Genomic DNA, 26561 nt, shown 5'->3' on the forward strand with positions numbered 1-26561 from the left:
ACAAATTGTTTGCATCCAGGTCAATAAAATCTGCGAATACAAAATGAGGCTTCTGTATAACAACAAACGCTTCGCATTATGGGCTGCGTTCGCAGAAAATGTCTCTGGAAATCAACAGGAGGAAATGGAAAATAGCAAAACGGAACAGATGAACATTCTGCCAGAGAAAATGAAAAAGCAGAGTACCGTGATATAGAAGCATTGTCGTTTAGAAAATGGCACAACAATAGAGACAACTTCATCTAACGGTAAAATGCACCCTGTTTTACACCTATGCTTCAACTTTTGACTAACTTCACTCACAAGTACAAAGAGCTGGTTTTAATGGGGGATTTTTCTAAATTACTGCATATGTACATTATTAAAATGCAAACAGAGCCATTCAGAGTGGATTGGTGTGAAATGCTCAGTCAGAACTGTTCACAGTGGTGGTGATAGGAACCAGACGTCCACCTCTAAAAGCTCCCTCACAGAAAGTTCCTACATGAAATGGTTAGACACTGTTTTACTGAGGTTTTGAGTAAAGGATATGGCCTAAAACAAATATTTTTAAAGGCCATTCAAGGAAGAAGGTAACGTACAAGGTGTGGTTAGTCAAACTAGTCCAAAAAAACCCTATTTCTTCAGATTTATCACTATTTCAAGAACATTCATCAACATTCCATATAGAAGACACATGTAGGTTCACTGGTGATTATGATAGTACACAAAATGGCTATATTTACACTCCAAAAAAGTACTTTGTCAAGTAAAATGATCTTAATTCTAGTTAATCTATGTAATATTTCTGATTTTGAGAAGGTTGTACACTTATTATAAGGTTATCTTGATAGTTTCTAGATATCTTTACCTGTTTTAAGTCATTTTAACAAATAACATTATCTCACTACACTATTGTGAGATTACATTACTTGATAAAATCACTGTAAAAGAGTAAATAATGTTTGGAAATAAGTTAAATGATCTTAAAGATAAGCTCACAATAATCTCAACAGAAGGAATATTAGATTTATTGACGAGGTTTGAGATCATTTTACTTGCCAAGATACCATTTTGCCATGTGTGTTGTAGCCATGGCAACCACTGGTTCCCATCACCACCACTGTAAAGAAATCAGAGTCAGTAAGTTTTTCTCATGTTCAAATACTGTGAATGACTTTGTTTACATCTGCAGAAACTTTGAAAAATCAGTGGAAGTCCCCTTCACCTGTAACCCGAGCAATAATTCTGCCAACATCAGCTATGGAAACAGGATTTGAGTGGTAACAGCTGGTCAGGTTGCCATAGTAGCATCATTATTTTGAACAGAGTCAGAGGTTTCTTCCCCCAAAATGCAGTTCTCTACAGAGCCCCGCTGGTGACATCCTGTATAAATAAAAATAATGCATGGCCATGACTTATTAATGCACGGGAATTAGATGATTAAGTTTTGGCCACGACTTAGTAAAGCATGGGAATGAGATCCTAATGCGTGGCCACAGCTTAGTAAGCTGCGATCTCATTCCCTGGCCACGACTGAATCATGTCATTCCCACGCCCAAGTATTTATACAGGATGTCACCAGCAGAGCTCCATAGTTCTGTGTTAGAGTTGTGCACATTTGGTTTAAGGCAAGCAAGGTGTCTTCCATCATGTAAACGCTGTCTGGTCCTTTTTAACCAATGCTTTAGTGAAGACTGCATTTCCCTTTAAAACCTCCATAAGCAGGAATATCACATCAACTGATGTCTTTTTGATACCAAGGCTCTTATATTTGACGGACCTTTGTGAAAGCAGGACTCCAAAGGATAATAAATAACAACGAGGTACAGAATAAAACATCAAGATGAGAGAATCAGAGGGAGGATTTTTAGACCCGTATTCAGGCTCTAAAAAAACCCTGAATGGTAGGGGGCATTGTGAAAGCCCCAGGGGAGAGACGCTAACCGCTGCAGCCAGCATATGGCCCGGCTAAGCAACACAGTGGCAAGACTTTTGATGATGTAATCAGGGGTCATCTCCAAACATGCACTAGTTTTCAACTTGCTACAGATGGATGTTTGTGCAAGAGCCAGTTTTTAGAAAGCAAGAGGTCTTTTCTCAGGCCAGAGACTCAACGAGGATCTTGGTTAATCAAAAGCACTACTGTTGCTGTCGCTGATTAGCATTGTGCTCAGTATTGGCTTCTGTTCATGGTGTTTGGTTTCACACACACTAACAGGTCGATCTAAGAATCAATAGGCAGGTTTTGTGATCATTGTATAGTTGGTATGAAATATGTTTCCATCTACTTTCTGCACAAATTGCAAGCAATAACATTTAAAAAAGCATAAAAAATGTTTGTCATGTTTGTCAGCCGGCAGATTATTTCTGTCAAACGCAAACTTGAGCAATTAAAAATGTTATTTCCTGCTAAAAACTGTTAATTGTTTATCCATGTTTATTATTGGACACCTCTAATTTTATGCATATTGCACCTTTGGGACCTTTGGCTTCCCAGACTTCCCCATAACCTACTGATAAGCCCATTCTGTTGTTCAAAAAATCATTCAAACACAACTTTTCCATATGAAATGAATGGTGTAATGAGGAGAAAATTCAAATAAAACTGCCACAAATTATGTCATGAAGGACATCTCACTCTATCCCTTATAGACAACACATACAGACTCACAACACATACACACATATACTAGATAGTAATCTTAGCATCCACCTGGGATTCTGTAGCTACTGCCTAGCAACACCTTAGCAACCACCTGGAAAACCACAAAAAAAGGCCAAGCAGCACCTTAGAAATCACCTGGGATTCCATAGCGATGGCCTAGCAGCACCTTAAAAACCACCTGGGTATTCCATAGCAATGACCTAGCAACACATTCGTGAACACCTGGGATTTCATAGTAGCTTTACCAAGCCAACTTGAAGTTTATTCTTGAACTTTCCCTCTTTTGGCTTTTTTATTTTATTTTGCTTTATTTTTTGTTTATTGTAATAGGCTTGTTGGGGGAAAGTTATACATGAATCCATTATTTTCTTGGAAAAAAAAAGATCAACATAGGCTGTAGAAACATTTCAGCTGTTAATAAACAATTTCTCCACCATTCGAATGCAAAGACATTCATAAAACATTACCAACAATTTTCACTTCCATAACCAACGTCCCCAAACATAAAGCATTAAAACATTTTCCGCAAAAGGTCCTTTAGATATAAAGTAGCCTATAAAAATAAAGTAGAGATAATATGAATCTGTCCTTTAGCTTATCTTCCCGGAAAAAATGCTGATTTTCTCTTTACTGTTAATGCAGACTTCTCTCTCAAGCCAAACATATATATTCATTAGATGCCTTCTAAGACATGTAGAGAGCCATGAAAGAACAAAGGCAGATCCTAAGGGACTTGTGGTGCATAGGTATGCTCTATGGTTATCTGAATATTGTCATTTAAAAAAGGATAAATGAATGGAGTAGATGCACAATGCTGACTCTATGACGGCCACAGAGGACAGAGGCTGTAGTCAGAAACTGTAGGTCACGTCTCAATTGAGTCTTTCAAAAGTCCGCTATTCTGCAAAGTGCTGTAGTTTTGCTGGGGTGCAGTGAAATGTGTGAGAAGAGGGCTTTAGGAAAGTTCTGAACAAGCCTTTTTGCTGCAGCCAAAGGACCAATTTTGCCTGAGAACAGTAGAGGCATTAAAATGTTTTTTAAAACATTTTAACATTTTTAAAAACATGATTTCTACATTTCCTGGCCTTTAATTACAGATTATTATACAGGGGTGAGAAAATGATCCTGCAGAAAGTTGGCCTTGTCATCACTGGTTTGGTCTTCTCACCTTAAAAATCTCACCTTAAGAAACAAGGATTTAGTTTTGGATTATCTGTCACTATAATCAAAAATAGATTTCTTCGACCTACTGCATGTTTATTACATGTTTTCATTTACCCAATGGGAAACCCTTAGGACCTGCTAGCAGAGATGGGGACTCGAGTTTGGGACTCGTACTCGAGTCGCACTTAAGTCGCATATACAGTGACTTCAGACTCGACTTAGACTTGCATTCAAAAGACTTCCAACTCGACTTGGACTCGTGATTTGAGACTCGTGAACAATCTTTTATTTGTAATGTTCTTTTGTGTTTCATTTGACAATCTCTTCTCCGCCTGTCTGTATGCTTTTCACTTCCCGCTGACGTAACGTTACGTGACTCAAATGCGCGCGCCGCAAACCATCGCAATCATGACGGCGCCGGTGAGGACGCTTGCTTCTGCTCCTCCTTTTATAATACGTTTTGGGTACAAAAACTTCGCACAAGTGGAAAATAAAAGAGCAGCAAACTGCAGCGTCTGTGGAATTAAAATACAGGACGCTGGTTCCACCACATCGAATTTTATTCGCCACCTGAAAACCCACCCGGAAAGGTGAGTCACTGCCTGAAAGGTTATTAGCATCTGCTACAAACAAGCTTAGCATCACAGTTAGTGTGTTACTTATAACAACCGAATGTTTAACCAGTTAGCTTGGTATTGACTGGAAAAGGAGAGGCATTTAATGTAATGTTTTGGCCTCTACATTCAGATAAAAATAAGCTGTAACGTGCAGTATTTTAAGCTGTTCATGTCTGACTAATTTGTTTATCAAGGCTAAGTTGGTACACATTACAAACTAATAAATTTGAGAAGCCTAATTACTATTCCAAATAGATATCCATGTTCATCTACAGGTTTTCTGAATTCTGTAAAGCAAAAAAATTGGCAAGTGGAGAGGGACAGAGCAGCATTGACTCTTTTCTGACTCACTCAAAAGGAGTGCAAGTGTACAGCCAGGGACATCCCAGACATAAGGCCATCACTGAATCAATAATCCAGGACCTTATTATTTCTTGCAACCTCCCCTTGTCTTTGATTGACAAGCCCAGCTTTAAAAACTTTATGGCAGTGGTAGAGGAGAAATACTGCCCACCAAGTCGCAGCACAGTAACCAGGCGTCTAAGTGAGCTTGCAGCAGACAAAATGTCCAAGATAAAATCCAAGTTAGAGAAGACAGACACTGTTTCTGTGACTGTGGATATCTGGACTGACAGGAGCATGCGTGGCTTTTTAGGTATAACATCTCATTTTATGGAACTTGAGAAGAATGGCCCAAGACTACAGTCAGTCCTTTTAAGTTGTGAGCATTTCACAGGGTCACACACTGGACAAAGGATAAGTGAAAAGTTTGAAGAGATATGTGACAACTTTAACATAAAACACAAATTAGATTACATCATCTCTGATAATGCTGCTAATATGAAAAAAGCTTTCACAGTTTGTTTCCCCTCTACTGTGACTGATAGTGAAGATGGTGACAATGATCTGGAAAATGGCAACTTATGGGAGGAAACGAGTGAAGAGTTCCAGGATGATGTGGAATCCATCCAGAGAAGTTGCCGGCAGCAGCGCTTACAGTGTTTTGCACATTCCCTGCAACTTGTTGTGCGAGATGGACTGAAAGAAACAAAATGTATAAACAATGCAATGGCAAAATTGACAAAATTTTGCAGTTTGCTGCATTCTACATGTAGCATGAAGGAAGCATTTGAGGCTCAATATGGAGCCAATCACAGCATCCCATCTGCTGTGTCAACAAGATGGAACTCAACGCTTCGCCTTGTGGAGGCAGTCACTGATCTGGATCTCCAAAATCTAAATTTTTTCATTTAAGCTATTATACATCAGAAGTGTCATAACAGACCATTACAACTATAAAGTGATTTGCGACTGCAGTGTCATTCTAATATTTGGGACTTGACTTGGACTTGAGACCAAAGACTTGAGACTTGACTTGGACTTGAGATCAAAGACTTGAGACTTGACTTGGACTTGCAAAAAATGACTTGTGAGAATCTCTGCCTGCTAGGCCTTCAAAGAGGACCTAATGCTTTTTGGGAGCTGAGAAATACATGGCTGTAATTTCTAGTTAGGTTCTATTTATTAGACTCATCATGCTTGTTGTATTTAAACTCTCAATGTGAAGTAATACTTTTAATTCTTTTTGTTTTGAAAATTAATTCTTAATTCGTTTGGAAAAAAGGGTTAAATGTGCGACAGCAAATGCGGGATCTATGTAGATACAGCCAAGTGAGTTATCCCTTTGGTTAGAACTTCATGAGAGAGATTAACTACCAACATAATTGAGAAATGAATGAGGAATTAAGCAATCGCGGTTTGTTTTGGGACCAATTTCATGAGGAAAAATGTCACTCTAGACCTTCTGAATGTTCTAGATACATCACAGACTGTGAATAGTTATAAGTCCCAATTCAGTTGCTGCACCCTTCGGAAGGCTGTAGGCTGACTGCGTCACAGCAGCCAAGCAATGGGTCCTTTTTTTTCCAACATATCCCAAGGTTCGCTGCATGCCAGTGAGGACTTAGGAACATGTGAACACATCAGCAGAGGAGTGAACGATTGGCTGAGGGGACACTTTTAAATGTAAGTATTGGGCTGAAACTGAGTCGAATTACTAACGACACAAATGTTAAAAACAGCCAATGTGGTCTGAAGCAAAACTCATGCTAACATGCAGGCGCTGGCGGCGAAGCATCTCCAGCTCTAATATATGAAAATATATAAAGAAATAAATAAAAATCTAAGTTTCTCCATCTTTAAAGAACTTTAACAGGATTGGCGTTTTGTGATACAACACTAAAGGTGGTAACAGAGGCCTTGACAGGAAATCTGCCATAAAGCAGATTGTCTTATTTCAGGTCGGCTTTCATGGGTCTAGGCAGCCTTCGAAAGACACGCCTTCATAGGCCGCAGGTTGGTTATTAGGAATATAAAACGATAACAGCAGCTCTAAGACAGGACTCTTTACTGAGTCACTATAAAACTGATACATACAAGCTCAAATATATGTTAGCATCTGTTAAAAGAATATAAAACATATGGAATGACTTTCACAAGCTTAAAATGTCCCTCTTTATTGGCCACTGGCAGGACCAAAGGTTCATTACACACATCTAGAACTTAAGAATTGCTCAGCCAGTTTGTATTGAAGTCCCTGTAGTTAACGGGTAATAAGCCTGTAACAAGCCTGCAATATTAAAGGGATAATCTAGAAAGACCAATCTATGTTTATGTGCACCAGCATTAGCTTAGTGCTAACTAACTATTGAAATCCTATAGGGGCGACAGCATCATTATTGTAGCAGTGTATTTTTTATTGTTTTGAACCAAATTTTGATATTAATGGTCTAAACTGAAGGCCATAGTAAGTGTTCACTATCATGGAAATCATTTCCATTCAAAAAACATTCATTTTAGTTCAAATTATATCTCAGTTAAAGCAGACATTAAACTATGATTGTATGCATTTTACTTCAAGTGTTTAAGTTCCATAAACAGTGACATTCACTATTTATTTGTCAGACTCCAGGTTAATTTTTTTCCTCACTAATTAATCACAGTCTATATCATATTAATGTAGCTCCCCTTTGTGTCCAATCAACGCAGGCAACCCTATTAAGTCATAAGTGCTTCTGGCATGTTAATGAACGATCACATTAGTGGCATGATTGCAGCAGGCCACGGCCATAAACAGCCCCAGCAACACACTCATGGCTGAGAAAAAGCGCTTCGTCTGTCGTGGATGCTTCCCTTTCGATTCTGCTCTAATGTGTTCGGCGGCAGTGGCACCCACACCTCTCATAATGAAAATTAATTCAGGTTCAGGTTCAGGTTTTCCGCCCTGCTCCACCTCCATACACACGCTCCAGCACACACATCACCTGCACGTTATTGATCACCCCTCATTTAGCTGTAATCTGCCTTCGAATTTCTCAGCAGCCCAGGCATGAAAAATGTCAAACGGAGGGAAATCCAGCGGCCAGGAGCGAATGTGTGAGGGAAAGATACAGCAGAGGGAGATGACTGATTATAACAGGGAGAAAGAGAGAGAGAGAGAGAGAGAGAGGCTCAGTCCCATTTCACCCCTCACCCCTACCACTTAGCCCTACCCCTCCATTTTACACATTCATGTCTAGGGGTAGGGTGTCCTGATTCTAACTGAGATGCAGGAGTGGGGCTACATGATCCTGCGAACAGAGGTTATTCAGAGACTCCAAACACAGAGTTATGAGACCAAAAGGAAAATGTGAGAATTTTCTCAGTTAAAAATTACAACAAGCATGGTACTCTCTTAGTTCAATGTCCTTTCAGTGTATTCTGGTCTTTTTCTTCATAACAAGCATAAAAAATCGATAATAGAATGCTAATGTCTCGGTAGCTAGGAAAGTACATTTCCCGTTCCACCTTAAATAGTCCAGCAGTGCTGACGCCTGAAGCACCTGAATGTAACTCCTGCTCCATTTAAGGTGGAATGTGGAAATCAGAATGAGAAGCTGGTGAATATCTGACTTCAGCTTCTTATCACTGAAGAATTAGGGGTGGGTGATAATACATAATTGCCCCCCTCTTTGAAGGCATATGATGCCCTAAATGTAACTAAAGTCCAGCAGTGAGGAGCTGAACTTCACCCTCCTCTGCTGTTAATGCAGACGGGCAGGATCGCCTGCAGAGCAGCGCTAGTAGTTGTTAATGAAGTGATGCTCTTTTTATTTGAGGGTCCCATTTCAGAGGAAAGATTTCAACCACTGCCCTGTAACTTAAGGGGCAAGAAGACACTAGAAAACAAGGTGTAGGGTTAAAGGTAAGAAACGGGACTGAGCAATAAAGCAAGAGAAACAAGGTAAATCGATGGACCTTTCCATGCTCCGCCCACAAAGGCATTTTTCTTAGTTAGTGTAATTGATGCCTAGGTACATATTTAAAACTGACGGCTCTACAAGGGTTCTTTAGTAAAGAAATTGGTTCTCAAAGAACACTCAAAGAACCCTTTGCATGATTAAAGGGTTGTTTGCATTGTGAAAGGGTTCTTTAGATCGATGGAGAATGTGCTTTACATGATTTTATATAGAACCTTTTTGAAAATGGTTCTATACAGCACCAAAAGTGTTCCTCTATTGTTACGTCAAGCTTGTTACAATAGAAGAACCATTTTTCTTGCTGTATAGAATCATTTACATCAATCTGAAAAACTCTTTAATCATGCAAGGGGTTTGAAAAACAATTTATTTACTAAAGAACCCTAGTAGAACTGTCCATTTTAAATATGTACCTAGGCATCATTTACATTATTTGTAGTTGTTTAAGAAGCAAATTTATTTTGCATTTAAGCAGAAACCTGTAGATGAAAATGTACAAATGGTTCATGGTTCTATATAGAACCATTTTCTTTACCAAAGAACTGCTGAAGAACCATCATTTTGGCATCTACAAAAATCGTTTCCAAAAACAAAATTGTTCAAAAAGTACAGAGGCCTGAGGAGATTATACTGAAAAAGCTGTTTATCTGCACAGATCCTGTTTACTGCTTAGAAAAACACAAACATTAGAATAAAATAGTAGTAAACAGTATTAACACAATAATGAATGATTTAGTGTCATTTCCTGCCCTCTCCTTGAAGAAGTCCAGTATTACCTGTAGTAAGACCTGCTTTATCTAATTAATACTTCATTATGTTAAATCAGCACTGCTGACAGTATGTAATAAATTTATGTGATGGCATTCAGGAGAAACTTAGCTTTAAGCAAGCTCTTTTTAAAAAAAATAAAACATGAAATGTGTGTTACATTGTACTATATTAGTGTTTAATTGTACTTATTCTATGTTATTTAGTTTTTTACTGGTAAAAACACAAATGTATTTACAAAAAACATAAATGTATTTAATCATTTTTCTAAGGTGCCTAAGACTTTCACACATATATGTATAAACTTAAATATATTTCAATTATATGTACCAAGCTGGTATAAAACTGTATCAAGACACAGTGCGTGTGTGGTTTGGGTCATTTCTAAAATAATCAAATCAAATAAATAATCTAAAATAGAAGATTGTTTGGATTTGTTGATTTTTTGGTCTCTGTATAATTCCATATATTTCCATTGACTTCACAGTCAATTTACTGTTGGTCTGAAATTTGTAGAACAGTGAAAATAATGAAGACCCTTCTATGAGCAATCTATCCAGATTTTTTGCTAATAGTGTCTGTTGACTTTCTGTCTGAATGCTACACTACTGAGCTTTGCCGCTATGCTAACGTTAGTTCGTTTATATAAGAAAACGGGCTCTATCCTTAAAATGTGACCTCGCACATACATGCAAAATAAACATCATTCAAAATGAACAACAATAGCTTGTCTGATCTAAAACACATTTGTGGGTGGAGCCTGGACAGGTAGATATACAAAAAAGGAAAAAGGACAGAAAGGTAAAGGAAGAAATCAACAATATCAGCTGTCATGAAGCCCAAGTTCATCAGGCTTATATATCGGTAGCCGCTGTCACCCAAAACCTTGTGTCACCATTTTTGATGGTTTACATTGTGTTAAAATGTCACAATGAACAGACAGATAGAAATGGTGCAAAATATTATTCTATTAGCTTCTATTACAAGAATGTTTTCTTCCTTATTCTGCTATGTTAACATTTTGGAAACACAAGGTTTTGGTCACACAGTGACATTATAAAAGTATGTTGCGATTGACATTTGAAAAGTGCACTTCTTATGCTTTTGTCTTATGTGGCTGTGCACGTTTGCACTTTGTACTCTTTTGTTCCTTATTGCACCATGTTGTTCCTGGAGGAATGGAATTGCACTCCACTGTGTACTTGTACATAGATGGAATGACAATAAAAGCCTCTTGACTTGACTGGATTTGATTTTACATTCCCAAAGTGGATGTCTGTGAAAAACACTGTACTCTACTTTCCCTGTTTTGTGCTTGTTAGTCCTTCCAGTTTCCACTGTGACCTTGGCCAAAGTTCTTAAAGATATTTTGGGATCTGTCAAAAGAATGTACTGATATGCATTGCTGATTTATTGATTGTGGGCTGGAGATCAACTTTTCTTTCCTAGTGTGATATATGCTCCTGGGTAAAAAGAACGGGCCAAGCACAAAATATGATGATTTCTACTGAGGTTTTTAGCCGGTCAGAGTCCAGATTTAAATCCTATATAGAATATTTTGTTAAATGAAACACAAACTAAGTTGTCAATGTTTTTCGCTGTCAATGCTGAGTGGAAAAATACTGACTCTCATATATATATGAGACAGTACCAATCAGTTTGTTTTCCATTTTGCTCAACATCGAGTTGACTGACTCAAGCTCTGTACCAGACATCTCCTACTGTCTGATATATGATTAGAATACACTGCACCAAAATTTCAAATCTTATGCTAGTTTTTATACTTTGGCATGTGGTGCATCAACACATTATTCTCATTGAAGTCAATTGCAAGACTTGTGTTTTTTGACAGAAATTTTGACAAAATGTCCTTGTGAATGCAGTTTTAATCAGGCTGCCTTTGCCTTGTTGCTACCACTCACTCCAACCCCCATTTTTCCCCTATACTGCCCACATCCTCCACCACTGAGTACACTCAGTGTCTAAATACCATCCAAAAGAGGCTACTGACTCAGGACCAAAGAAACCAAATGCACACAAATAAAAATAAAAGAGAGAACAGAAACAACAGGTGAAAGAGAAAAATCAAAATGGTGGTACATTCCCACTGGAATGTTGAAGAGTTTGTCAGTCTGTGTGGGTTGTACCGAGTGGGTGGCGCTGGAGGAGGGGCTGTGTGGTGGTGGCAGTCTCTGTTAGTCATACAGGCCCTTCGGTCATGCCCTCCAGAGGCAGGCTGGTGGCGTTGTCTGTGGGCTGAGGCTGCTCCTGGGTGATTGGTGCTTGCTGGGCGGCGCTCAGTGCCAGGCTGGCATAAGGCAAGTGGCAGTCTGTATGGAGAAAAGGCGGGTAGTGCTGGCGGTAGCAGATATAAGCGAAGAGCAGGCCGATCACTCCCCCAACGAATGCATCTGTGAGAACAGGGGTCAGTAGGGTTATTTTCCAGTTATATCACGCATCAGGTATAGTCAACATGTCAGTAACAAAATCTTACATCTTTCATAGTGTAAAACTAAGGAACATGGCTTGTTATGTAAATGCCATGTGTAGAATGGAGCATGCCACACAAAAGAGTACTGGTGCTATCAAAGCATATTCTATATATTTTACCTTTAATTCTTTCACTGTGTTGCTTGAAAATCCCTACACTGTTGGAAAAAAGGGTACTGCACATGTGCAATTTTGTAAACGGCACACAATAAGGTCCAGTTGTGTACATTAAATAAGTTCTAAAAGTAAACTACATAGACTTTACAAGGAGAAAATAAATGTAGAGAGACGAATTTGTAAAGTGCACATTTGTAACTTTTCACAAGTTCTGAACCTTTTTAAATATTAATAAAAAAGACTAGGTGTCTGAGGTCAGTGGAACCTACTGAGAAAGGAAGTACCAGTTGGTTACACTCCAAGTAAATGTACTGAAGATGTACCCTTGAGGTTCTCATCCCAGTGAGAGTGTAGCTACAGCAAGAAATAGTACATTTAACCTATATGATTTAATTAAATTTTTATATAACTTGACTATCACTGTAAATCACTGTAAAAAAAAAGAAAAGCATCCCGGCACATGGCCTAGTCCACTAGCGGAACAAATCAGAGCTGGGCCAGGGTCGGGGCAAATGACAGGGCCCTATATACCCTTTATTATTTAATAAAGCTCATCATAACATCATTTTACAACATACATATACCCGCAACAGTGGGGCTTACAAGCTTCGGCACCACAGAAAACAACTATGTCATTTTGAAGTCCATCAAGGACATTAAATATAACACACCAAGAGAACAACAAAAACATTAGGCTACATGGTAACTAATGATCAAACAAAAAAAATTCAAAGCAGTTCAGCACCATGGATAGCGATCAGATCATTTTGACACCCACTTTAACTATTTCAAATCTTTTAAGCTTTTAAGTTTGGTAAAAGTGGCTCAGCGGCCCACATGTTCACAAACACAAGTAGTTTAGGCCTATTCACTACTATTTGAAGGGCATACGACAAGCCTTGCGCTCCGCGATCTCATCCACGATGCTTTGTATGTCCATTTTCTTTGCTCTCTCATTCTCTATGGACAACATGGCAAGTCTACTCAATCTCTCCTGTCCCACTGTGCTCCTCAAGTGGTTTTTAATGAGTTTTAACTTGGAGAATGAGCGCTCAGAGGATGCAACGGTGACAGGAAGAGTCAAAAATAAAAAGAGGACGGTGAAAACCTCACTGAATGTATAAGTTACTGCTGGGTGGTTGACAAGGAGAAAATATCGGTGATCCACTAGAAAATTTGCGTGTCATAAAGTTAAATGAGAAGTAAGAGTGAAAATAAAGTAAGAGTGAAAAAAAAGCCAGTCATGCAGAACAACATTTTATTCAATATTTTACACCTGCTACATCACTAAAGTCAGTCGGTAAAGTTTTTAGAAACCATGACTCAGTCCTGACTGTGGCAACCTTTAAAAGCCCCATGTAAAACTTGAATGATGGGTGATGTAAGGTAGGCTATGCCTTTGGACGTATACCGTGCTCATCTGGATACAATCAGTGATGCGTGATAGAGGCCCGGCTACTTGAAATCTTATCCTCTCTCCCATCCGGGCCCCCTCTAGGCCCGGGCCGGGGGCGTGCCATCCTCCCAGCCCCCCTGAAGCCCCGCCCCTGGCCTAGTCACTACAGCAGTGAAAAGTGTCCCAGCTCACGGCCTAGTCAAACTTCACTACAGCAGTGAAAAGTGTCCCAGCTCACGGCCTAGTCAAACTTCACTACAGCAGTGAAAAGTGTCCCAGCTCACGGCCTAGTCAAACTTCACTACAGCAGTGAAAAGTGTCCCAGCTCACGGCCTAGTCAAACTTCACTACAGCAGTAAAAAGTGTTCCAGCTCACGGCCTAGTCAAACTTCACTACAGCAGTAAAAAGTGTTCCAGCTCACGGCCTAGTCAAACTTCACTACAGCAGTAAAAAGTGTTCCAGCTCACGGCCTTGTCAAACTCCATTACAGCAGTGAAAAGCAGCCCAGCTCATTGTCTATCAAAAATCGCTACAGCAGTGAAAATTGACCCATTTCGTGGACTAGCTAAACTCCATATACAGTGGAGAAAATTGTCCCAGCTTATGGGCTAGTCAAACACCAGTGTGTCAGTGAAAAGTGTCCCAGCTCACAGCCTTGTCAAACTCCACTACAACAGTCAAGATGATGGAGCAAATATGTTCCAGCAAATAGAACTTTTTCAGCAACAATAAAAGGATCACAATCTCCAAAAGCATCTCAAACTGGACTCCAGATATCTGAGCTAAATGTGCAAGAACTCACAAAGTTTCAGCTCCTGAATGGAGAAACTCTCCATTCTCTTTTCTCTTTTCCAAAATGGAACGCACCGTCACAGTTTGCTTATTTCGGGGGGAGCAAAGGACCTTTTTTGATGTAGTTGATAGTTATTCTGCCTAAGTATATTTATTTTTGATATAAATTCTTCCTATTTTTGCAGCATGAAAAACACAGCAAACCTTTAAAAAATATGTGTGCATAGTTTTGATGTGGAAACAATCATGTCCAAATATTTTACATTCCTCTCTAACAAGCTGCATCTTTCATCAGTCCAAGCTGATGATGCCTTGAGAGCTCTGTATGGGTTATTTAGCATCAAGGTCTGTCCAAAAGAGGACCGTCACTAAGCAACTAATGTGCATGAAGAAAACAATAAAGTCTATCATAGTGCAGCTCAAAGTGATTTAAAAAATATTATTTCAAGATCCAGAATATTTAACCCTCTTATAGGCCCTCCACTAAAACATGCCTTAAAAAGAATTCATTTCAACACACATTTCAATACCACAATTCCACACTTGAAAGACAGACAGACTGACACACAGACAGATATGGAAGCTTGTCTTTAGAATTAAAAACACACAAACATAACAAGACACACAGTAAAAAGCATAGTATACACTGCCTTAGCATCCCCACCCTTTAAAAATTCAAGATTTTCATTTGCACTTGGGGCCTCCTGTATTTTGGTAGCTCTTTGATCTCCTGCCTGATGGCAGCTGCTCAAACTGTGAGTAAAGGGGCTGTAGTGTGTTATTTTCTCCTTTTGCTGAATACAGTGTCTGTTGTAACATGTTGGGTGCAAAGAAACAAGGAGGTAGAATGAATGTGTGCAGCAGTTTAATTGCTGTCCATGGAGAAAGCAGCAAAGAAAACCAGAAACAAAAGAAAAGCAAAAGGAGGTGAGCACTTAATTAAATGAAAAGAACCACTAAAAGAAAAGAACAGAGAAGAAAATACATAGGAATAACTACACACTAACAAAGATGGTTTTTCAAGGGTTCGTGAATGGTTCTATATAGAACCATAAACAGTCAAAGAACCCTTTCCAAGATTAAAATGGTTCTTTGCATCATGAAAGAGTTCTTTGGATTGTGTTTTATATGGTTTCATATAGGACATTTTTGAAGAGGGTTCTATATAGGCAAGGCACACTGCTGTCATTCAAAGTGCTTTACACATGAGAAAATACAGAGTCATTTAAAACATAATTGGTTCTTCAGATTGAAGTATGGTTCTATATAGCACCAAAAAGGGTTACAAGCTTGACATAACAATAACAGTTAGCAGAACCTTTTTGGTGCTACATAAAACCATTTTCCTAAAATGTTCTATATAGTGCTACATTAAACAACATTCTCCATCAATCTAAAGAACCATTCTACACTGCAAAGAACCATTTAAGCATGAACTGGTTCTATAAAGAAGTCATGGAATTCATGGTTCTCAGTAGAATCATTGTCTGTTTTAAAGAACCTTGCAAACTTTCACTGACAATGAAAACTCATTGACCAATCATGATCTTCTGCTGTTGGCATGATGACAACAAAGATGATGGGGCAGCTGCATTCCAACAAATGGAACTTTTTCATCAACAATAAAATGATCACAGTCTCCAAAAATCTCTTAAATCTGAGTTAAATGTGAAAAAAAAAACTCCTAAATACGGAAACTGTCCATTCTCCTTCTTTTCCAAAATGGAAAGCATCAATTTTTGCAGAAAATTCCAAAAAACCTTGTGTTGCATTCGGTGTAGATAGTTTTGCTGTGAAAAAATCACCTCTGATTATTTTACATTTTCATGTCCTTTTTTTATGTCACATTTGGTGTGCAGCGGTCTCTGCCACTGCTGTAGGGAAAATTGTCACAGCTCATGGCCCAGTCAACCTCCTCTACTACAGAGAAAATTATACCAGCTCATTACCTGGTTAAACTTCACTATCATGGAGAAAAGTGTCCCAGCTCACGGCCCAGTCAAACTCCACTGCTGCGGGGAAAATTGTCTCAGCTCACGGCCCAGTCAACCTCCTCTACAACAGGGAAAATCAAACCAGCTGACGGCCTAGTTAAAACTTCATTGTCATGGAGAAAAGTGTTCCAACACACGGCCCAGTACAACCTCCTCTACTATATGGAAACTTATACCAGCTGAATAACAATAAAACAATTCTTTAAAAATGTACCATTATTGTTTTACATCAAATAACCCCTTTTTTGTTCTATAGAGAACCCTTTTCACTGAGAGTATCTGTTTCACTGTTATTTCAGTGCCCTGAGAAAACGGTGTACTGCTGTAAGCTTGTGAAGGTGCACTTCTCGTCTTCCCCTCTCCAGAAAAAGATCCTCCTGCGACCTTGTTGGAGACCTTGTAGAAGACGTCTCCTGTGTCAGACTTGATTAATGGTTAAGGATCTGCTACTCAGAGCTCCCGCTGCAAACATCCTTTACCAGCTCAGGCTTCAGCTGTGGATGGAAATGGCCCTCTAGAGTAGTGCCGAATGGGCTGGACACCCAGGGGGAGGTTCAGTAAATAGACTACTGAAGTCTATCTACTCCCTGTTGGGTGTTTGAGGAACTAGCTAGACATCCAGCACCTGAACAGATATTGTCGTTTTATGATAGAACATGCACCATAACATTCTACCATTCTATCAATGTTGGAAATTGAAATAAATGGAAAAGACAAAATTGCAGAAATGAACCTGTCATTGCAGAATGTAAAATAAATATTAATGTAATTCCTGATGTAGCAAATAATCAGGTATTTATGTCAACTATCAATCAGAAGTTAAAATCACTTGCCATATTGGTAGTTTTTGTTCATTTTATTGGCATCTAAGTTGCATAAAGGGCTCCATTCGAGCAAATGTGAGACAAATGTGATTGACAATGATTAACACTCTTAAAAAGATGGTTTATTTAATAGGCAAAAAAACGGTTCTATATAGAACCATGAACTCTCAACAAACCCTTTCCATGTTTAAAGGGTTCTTTGCATGCTGAAATGGTTCTTCAGATCGTGTTGTATATAGTTTTATATAGCATCAAAAACCATTCTACTATTGATATGACATAAAGCTTGTATAAAATAGAAGACCATTTCTGGGGCTACATATAACCCTTTTCAAAAAGGTTCTTTATATAACAATCAAGTCCTACATAGTTTAGATGCATTATTATTATTATTATTATTATTATTATTATTATTATATTACATCTTCCAAATAATGCTTAAAGGCACTGAATACAATTCAATCCAAAACATTTGTCAAATTCAGTGAATCTCTCCTAATGGTCTGCTAGTTTTCCGTTCTGGTTTCTGTCTGGAAAAAAATCCAGTGTTCAAACACAGTACTGGCTCTGTAAATGGGAAATAAATAATAGTGCTGCACAACACAATTCAAGCCAATCAGCAAAATGGGGAGGAGCTGTGTTTTGATCTCCATGCATCACCAGGAAGGAGACATGGCTGAGAAACAAGAGGAGAACACCTGAAGAACAAAGATTGAGAAAGAAGTTCTTAGATCAGGCATTTCAGTGGTGGAGAGAAAGCTGACAAGGCTGAAGTTGGCTTCTTATGTACATTTTCTCCTTCCACCTTAAATCATGTATCAGTTCTTGTCTTTTGTCAGAATGTAAGTGATTTTAAGGTGAAACGGGAAAATTCAGCTTCATTGAGAGTTGAAAGTTATGAAAAGGAATGAGGAGGCTGCTCTGTTTCTGGTTGGCAGGCAGGCAACATTAACTTACCATTGCTGTTTCACACAACCAGTAGCGCAGTATTGTTTTGTACTGTTTGCTAATGTTTGTGTGGTTAGCTTTGTGGCAGCAATTGTAGCATCAGTTTGCCAAGCCACAACCTAGCTAACGTGAGTTACATTACTTTCTGTGTGGTTGTTCACTCTAACTTTTATCATAGTATTTATCTGTAAAAACGTTTCCAAATAAACGTTTTATGGCCACAAAGATTTAAAAATTAAAAATGGAAAATTTCATGATGACCAGACCAATAGCAATGCTCCAGAACTGCTTAAAATAAAAAATAAAAAAACACAAAAAACCTCTTTCCTTTAACCTCTTCAACTCCTTGAGACCACCGGTGGTTCCAAAACACACTTCATCATATTCTTCATAACTTTCATATTTCATAAGCTACATTCAGACGGTGGGCGTTGTATGAGGCTATAACTGTCTTTGTTCCAGTGAAATAGATGGTGATGTCATTTTAAACCCTTATAATAGAAGAAGCTGAACTCAGTTTGTTTTTCTACTGAAAGTCGACCCATTTTTCACGAAATCTGGGCTATAAACTATAAACAGACGGTGTCTCTTCAGTGATCTGCTCTGTAAAAATTGCGTTTATAAAATAACACAAAGAGCTTCTGAGATTTTTGGCTTTCAGCAGTAAATTGTAAGCATATAATAATCAGTGTGATCATAAAACACGTTCTGTTAATTTGAGTGGAACTTTTACAAATAAATAAATAATTTACATTTATTTCACACAGTTACTGAATAATTTGCCTTACGATTTGGTCATGAAAAGAGGTTAAATTACATAGAAAGCAAAGAACATTTTGCCCTTTTCTGCAAAGAGATTTTGGAGATACTTCCTTTGGACAGCGACGATACATGAAAGACTCTTTGCTGTTTATCACACATCCAGATCGTTTTCCTGCATGCTGTTGTGCAAAAGACATCAAAGAAATAAATATCTAAATGTGTGTGCATATATTCATGATTTAGCTAAGCAAGAAAATGCAGGATGCAGCTCTTTCCTGAGCGTAATTAGCACTGTGTGCTAGTTATGCAAGAACCCTGTCATTTTTGGTGTCATTTGTCTCCGGAGGGCCAACAGTTCTGCTCTTTCTCTCTCCCTTTAAAAGAGAAATGGTACTGTGTATGAGTATGAGTGTGGGGTTGGTGTGATATGACATGGGTGAGAAAGATTCATCAGCAGAGAGGTGTCTCTTAGCGTGCACTGTAACAGATAACAGATATGGCTCGATGATCAATGAGTTCCATCAATGAGAGTGGGGGGGCAGGGTCAGTGGTATGGAGAAATACTGTAAAAACACCTGCTAAAGCAAGGTGGGCATTCCTTCTCTGCTATTACACAAGGTGACTGCCTGTTAAAACCCCCATTTCATCTCGCTCTTTTCCTCATGACTTCACTCTCTTCATCAGCACTATGTGACATGTTTGCCCCTCTCTGTCGCTCTTTGATTGATGATGACAGCACGCTGGCATAATGGGTGTTCCAGCATGGCAGAAAAGACTGATGACTACATGGAGATCAAAACCGTAGAAGCAGCAAAAAAGGTATTCATTAAAGTAGATCAAGGAGGGCAACACCTGAAGCCCTTACACCGCAGGAGCATTACGAGGCCTTAGCAAATTAGTTGGACGCATCGGCTCTGGTTGCGCATCGATCACAAACAAGATAGCTTTTTACACTCTTAAAAAAGGTTTCTTTAAGAGTTCTTTAGTAAAGGGAAAGGTTCTATTTGGAATCATGAATTCTATATAGGACCATTTCGTGTTTAAATGGTTCTTTGCACAGTGAAATGGGTCCTCGGGTTGGTGGAGAATGTGTTGTATAGGGTTTGTATAGAATCGTTTTGAAAATGTGTTGAAAATGTTCTCATCAGCATCTGACCATGCACTGGTTAGCTTGAGTTTGGCTCATTAATTCATCTGAATGAGCCCTCTATACTCATCCAACAGGAAATTTCCCTTGATTAATCATGAATGATAAGCCATGCTGTGTATTGTGTTCCTCTGGGTGCTGCAAATATCTTTAAGCTATGGTTGTTTAGTCTATTAACTGAAAAGTAACCCTGCAGCCCTGAATTAGTTTTTTTGTCGCTGTTTGGTTTAACCAGTATGTGTTCATTAACTCTTACATTTTGGGCCAGTTTAAGCTTCTGGTGGGTTTTAAGTAAACTGTCCGCTATCTGTTCTACAGATATCACCCAATGGATAAAAAAGCAAACCAGCCACTCTTCTCAATAAAAATATAATTGTATATCTAATCAATTGTATTTGTACATGACCTAGGCTGATTTTCAGCATCACTGACCTAGATATTTTAATCAACTCCTCAGCCCATTTTTCTATATCGTTTCTTGTAAAACTGGGCTCTTGTAAAAGCTCATGATCAGCAGCCCAGCAAGTCATCTTTCGTAGATACTTCTGGAACTTTCAGACCTCAGCCTCATTTTGCAGCCTCATATTCTTACGACATCAAACTTGTATACAACAGAAGAACCATTTTTGGTGCTATACAGAACTCTTTTTAAAAAGATTCTATACAGAACCATATATCACACATTCCCTGTCAGTCTGAGGAACTATTTCACCAAGCAAAGAACCCTTTAAGCATGCAAATGGCTCCTTGAGTACCCATGGTTCTACATAGAACTACTGTATTTCCTTAAAATCCCTTGAAGAAAAAACGTTTTAAAGGTGCAACAAATATCTGATAATATTTGATGGATTTGGATAATTATAATATTAACAAAACATAAAAGCTCTGTAAACCATTTTTATGAAACCACACACTTCTGAATACTGTTTTTATATAAGTATAATAGGAAACAGGAAAGTTTTGTTTATAATACTGAATGCTAAACTAGTCACCAGCAGTGCACGGTAGCAGTGTATCTAAGGAGAACAAGAGAATCTGCAACAGTTAATTGCCTTTTCTCATTTCAGTCAAACTGTCTTTTTCTGTGAAAGTCGATGGTTCTTGGTCACACTGATGATCAGAAGGATATTGAGTTTCTGTTCCAGTCTATCAGTTACTAACTGTTTAAGAGCTCTGAATCAAGGTGATAAACTTTAATTCTTGAAATCCACAAACGCTTCCTCCTGCTCCAAATGCTCCCAATTTGCATTGTGTCTGCTGCCATTGTTAAAGCAAGTCTCTCAATAACATAACAATGTCTTTTGAGACATAAAGACAAAGTACATTTTAGACTGGTTTTAAAAGCTGGAGGAAAAACTGATGCAGAACCAGCAGCTGTGATTTGCTCTAAGGAAAATAAGTGTTTTCTTCATACACACAATACAAAAACTGAGCATTTAGGCTTGTGCCCCGGTTTCATACATATCATGTTGGCAGAATGCATCCAGTTTGTGCCTGAAACATATTTGAGGCTTGCTTTTAATATGCGTTTGCATTACTGTCAAAAGGGGTCCTTGCAAGGTTCAGTCCTAGGTCCGGTTTTATTCAAATCTTCAACCCATTTTTCTACATCATTTATTGCTTAACTCATTTCAGTCAATCTTTTTCTGTGAAAGTCAATGGTTCTTGGGGACACTGATGATCAGAGGGATATTGAGTTTCTGTTCCAGTCTATCAGCTACTATCTGTTTAAGAGCTCTGAATCAAGGTGATAATATTTAATCACCCTGTGAAATCCACATACACTTCCTTCTGCTCCAAATGCTCCCAAGTTGCATTTATTTCCAAGAATAAACGCCACCCTGCAGACTAACGAGCTGAAGAAGGAAAAACTTATTCACACTTATTCCAACTCAGCTGAGTTTAACTTTCGTTCTAGCGTAAAGCGATTTTTGAGCACATTAAAAAGCACAATCATAAAGAATGTGAAATATGCCTGTTGTCTGACAAAAATTAAACAGAAAATTTGTTCTCATTTTAAGTTAAAAATCTTCCACTCTGCTCTCCAGCACTGCTCATCGCTGACACATTCAAACAGGCTCAGCAGCCTCTTCGGGGCTGCCAGATTAGGCAGGATAATAATTCTTTATTAGTAATAAAGTAGTAGGATAATAATTCTTTATTAGTAATCATTAAAAGGTATAAACAAAATGAAAAAAAGAATAGAATATATGCAATCAAACAGAAGCAAATCAACAATAAAATGTATCAATTAATATAAATGATTGAAATTTGGCAACAGTAACCAAACAAGATTTTGTTTTACATCCAATCTTTAGAGTGAAACACTGGGCTTGTCTAATCCTTTTATAATATTTGAATATTTGAAATAATATTCAATAAAACGTTGTACAGATGCAGTTCTACTTTTCTGGGAAATCACTGTCCATGCTTATTGACTACATTACAATGTTAGAAATAAAGGTTCTATGCCAGTTTTCATTCTTTTAGGTACAAACAGTAAATGTTCTCTCAGAGGTACAGCAGTGGTTTTAAGGTCTAATTATGAACCTTAAATCAGTTTTTCCAGGTGAAAAGTTCGCATTTGTACCTTTTCATAACCGAATGTTTTAAAACAGAACAGTAAAATAAAAGCATGGAGGCAAGACGGGGTGTGTGGAGTCAGTACAGCTTAGAACAGATCATTTCAGTGGATTATGGTTCAGTTATGATCCCTGACTAAAGGTACTGAGATGTACCCTTGAGGGTCCCACCCCAGTGATGAGAGGGGAACTGCTCCAGTGACAGATTCATAACTTTATTTCTGAGAGTGTACAGATGTGGTCGTTGTAAATTGATAGAGCATTCCTTTAAAACTCCCAGTTTAATCAGCTAATTATAAATAACAGAAGAAACACTGACTGCTGAGTCAAAACACATTCAGGCAGAGCTCAAAATAAATGTAAAATCTAATAAATAATATAAATAGAAATTAAATTTTATAAATACATTTTTATAAATAAAAATCTTTTTACTAAAGCCTGCAGCTTATCCACTGTGCATAGCCTTGCCGCACTGGTGAGGTTTAGGGTTTAAAAGATGCAGTGAAAAAAATTGATCCATCAACAATATTGTGACAAAACAGAAAATGAAATTCAGTGACAATGAGGCAACCGTGCTAATAAATTTTCCCACCAAAGCATTCTACAGGGGTGAAGTTTTACTCTAGCTAAGGCTGTAGTGTTTGTGAAATGATAATGAGTGCAGATGGCAGCTGCATGAGGTGATTTTTGTGCCGTCTTCTCACCAAGTTCATCTATTCTCGAAAGTTTTAGCAGTATTACTATGATGGTACACAGTGCTTCAGCATGTATTTGAGGCTCAGGCCTCCACGTAACCCAAATGTGTCAGGCTCTAGTCTTTGTGTGCTGCAACCATGGGCGTGGTAGTGGGGGGAAAAGTGGGCCTGACTACCCAGGGCCCGAGTAGGGAGAGGGGCCCATGAAAATCCTGATAATTTTTTTTTGTGATGTTTTTATTTTGGTGTTTAATTGGGCCCTCTAATTAATTATTTATTAATTAATATTTCAAATATATGGATAACATCAACTGAGGGAATGAACTTTAGTCACAGTCCTCTCAACATACTGGACATTCTGGGGCCCCCTCTTGGCGGTGCAAAATGGTTTAGTCCACCCAACAGCTACCGGCAAGTGTAACGTCAGTGAGCCCAGATTGAGTGACCTGGGGGGGGGGGGGGGGGGGGGGGGGCTGGACATCATGCTGCCCAAAAAGCACAAATCAGGTTATCAAAAGAAGAAAGAAAGGAAGGAAAAAGAAAGAATGCAGAATGAGGGGAGGCAGCTGTTGACAGCTTTCTTTCCCAAAGGTGAACCGAGTTTGCTTGTTATGCAAAGTCCAATTAAAGTTAACGTAGTCCACTCCAGACAGCTGCTGCTGTTTGTATGCTCACGTGAAGTCGTTAGCTTAGCTAGTTGCCAACAAGTCTGCTTGCGGCTGTAAGTATAAAGACAATTATGAGCCGGCTAACGTTAGCTGTCAACATTAACCAGTTTCAGAAACAAACAGTGGCGCTGGCGCAGCAGCAGGAGCAGCAGTGGCCAGTCCTGACGGCTCTTCTGAAGATGAGCCTGAGGTTAGAGATGAACAAAGACAAGGTGAGGTCTTTGTTCAAGTATTCAAGTGCGAGCTCCCCCTTCCGACCCCCCTTACGTTGGTATGTTGGTTCGCGAGAGAGAGAGAGAGCGCGAGCTGCTGACTGGTAGAATTACTGCCTAAATGTGAGTTGTTTATCTTAAGTTTAAAGTAAGTTAGCCTTTTGGTTCAGTGCGTGTGCTATAGCATATTGTCTACTAACACAGCAGAGCTCAAAGTGAAACTTAATAAACGATCCACCTAGCAATATTTCTGCTGTATATATCAACATGTAAATAGCCTACCAATATCACTGTAGTAGGCTCAAGTGCACACTAGCAATGTATTATTTTTGTCTGGTAAAAAGCCTTAGCATTGCAGTGCAGTGCTGTGCTTAAAAGCTATCAGTGCTCAATGAATTCATGATGTTACCAAAGCCAATGAATAATCATGTTGATCTCAGTATCAATCAAAATTATGATGATTATGATTTTTTTTTTAGCACAAGTAGGCCAAATGCATCAATACAGGTGGTGAATGAAAGAACCTCTCATCAATATAATCTGATCTGATTGTAGCTTAAAAGCTTATTTATGCTTTTTTTAAATAAATTTTAAATAAATACCCCCTTTTTTTTGGTCACGTTCCTCGTGTACTGGCATGGATAGGGGCCCACTGACATTGAGAGTGTACAGGGCCCAGAATTTGCTGTTACCCCCCTGGCTGCAACACTGGAGATTTCAGCACACTGCCTCATTAAACACACCTGATTCAGTTCATCAGCTAATTAGCAAGGCGTTTATGAACTGAACTGAGAGCATCAGAGGGTAAAATAACTTGTACTTTGGTTTGGAAGGTCCCCATTTTGACATGCTTGATCAAACTGTTGTGTCTGTGCCATTGTCTCTGAAGTCTCTCAATAACATAATGTCTAGGACATTAATGCAAAGTACATTTTAGACTGCTTTTATAAACTGGGGGAAAAATTGATGCAGAACCAGTAGCTGTGATTTGCACAAACTGAAACATGAGAAAAAGAAGAATTTTATGTTTCTCCATGCACACAACACAATAACTGAGCATTTAGGCTCATTTCCCCATTTCATACATATCACATGGGCAGAATGTATCCAGTTTGTGCCTGAAACATGTTTGAGGCTTATTTTTTATATGTGTTTGAATTACTGTTACGAGGGGTCCTGCAAGATTAAATCCTAGGCTCGGTTTTATTCAGTATATACATTAATAATATTTCCATCTCCACCTCACACTGCAAAGTGCACCTTTGTTCAGATGACACCCTTCTATACTGCTCTGCTGAATCTGCTCATGCAGCAGTAGAAAGCAGTCCTCAGAGCTCCTTCAATGCCTTACAGCCAGCTCTTCAAGCTAGTTTTAGTGCAAAGAGACTATCAAAGGATCTAGCATTGAAAGAGCCATTGAAAATAAGAAGCCCAGTATGTGTCTGCACTATGAATTTACTTTTAAACATCATATCAGTAAGTTCAGGCAAAAACTTATATTCCTATATCTAAATAAAGGGATCACTGAGGCAACTCTACTCTCTATTCTGGACTACAGTGATGTAATTTATAGATATGCATCTGCCAGTAGCATCAAATCCCTAGATCCAGGCTATCACTCTGCTCACTACCACTCATCATCTGAAATAACAGCAAAAGCAAAAGCCTAGAAACACCTTAGCAACTACCTGGGATACCATAGCAACAGCCTAGCAACACCTTAGCAGCCGCCTGGGATGCCATTCTTTTGGCCTTGCAACACCTGAGCACCCATGAAGGACAATATAGCAACAGCTTCACCTTAGTAACCCCCTGGGATACCATAGCAATGGCCTAGCAACAACTTGCCATCTGGGATTCCAAAGCAACCACTTTTTAAGCCAACATAACATTTGTTCATGACCTTTCCCCTTCTAGTTATCCTATACTCTCTAAAAGATCAAGGGTTCTTTAGTAAAGAAAATTATTCTTTATAGAACCATGAACACCCTTTGCACAAGTAAAGAGTTCTTTGCATGGTCAAAGCAGTCTTCACATTGACGGAGAACGTGCTTTAGGTGGTTCTATACACAAACATTTTAAAAAGAGTTCTATAAAGCACCATCCAACTAAGGGTTCTATAAAGAACCATCTAAAGCACATTTTCCATCAAGCTGAAGAACCCTTTCATCACGCAAAGAACCCTTTAATCATGCCAAGGATTCTTTGAGCATTCATGTTTTTTTTATATAACCATTTTCTTTACTAAAGAACCCTTGAAGAACCATCTTTTTTAAGAGTGTAGTTGATTTTAGCTTAAATCATTTTTTGTTTTCTGTTATAGATTTTTTATTATTATTCTGTTATTTATATATATTTTTAGTGTATTTTCTCTCTTGATTTGTTATATTTCACTTTTACTTTTCAATCCTTGTTCTTTATTATATTTTTACATGCTCA

General features: G+C 38.5%; 1 protein-coding gene across 1 annotated transcript in view; it reads right to left on the reverse strand.

Annotated features, from left to right (window-relative positions):
• Positions 1-9104: 9104 nt before the first annotated feature.
• Positions 9105-26561, reverse strand: part of plpp4 (phospholipid phosphatase 4) — a 163029-nt gene continuing 145572 nt past the window's right edge. Inside the window, exon 7 of the mRNA XM_017694051.2 lies at positions 9105-11905. Coding sequence (XP_017549540.1) covers positions 11694-11905 — 212 coding nt within the window. The 3' untranslated portion in view covers positions 9105-11693. The remainder of the gene's footprint in view (positions 11906-26561) is intronic.

This window comes from Pygocentrus nattereri, chromosome 5 (genome assembly GCF_015220715.1).
Source record: "Pygocentrus nattereri isolate fPygNat1 chromosome 5, fPygNat1.pri, whole genome shotgun sequence".
In the NCBI taxonomy this organism is placed as follows: Eukaryota; Metazoa; Chordata; class Actinopteri; order Characiformes; family Serrasalmidae; genus Pygocentrus; species Pygocentrus nattereri.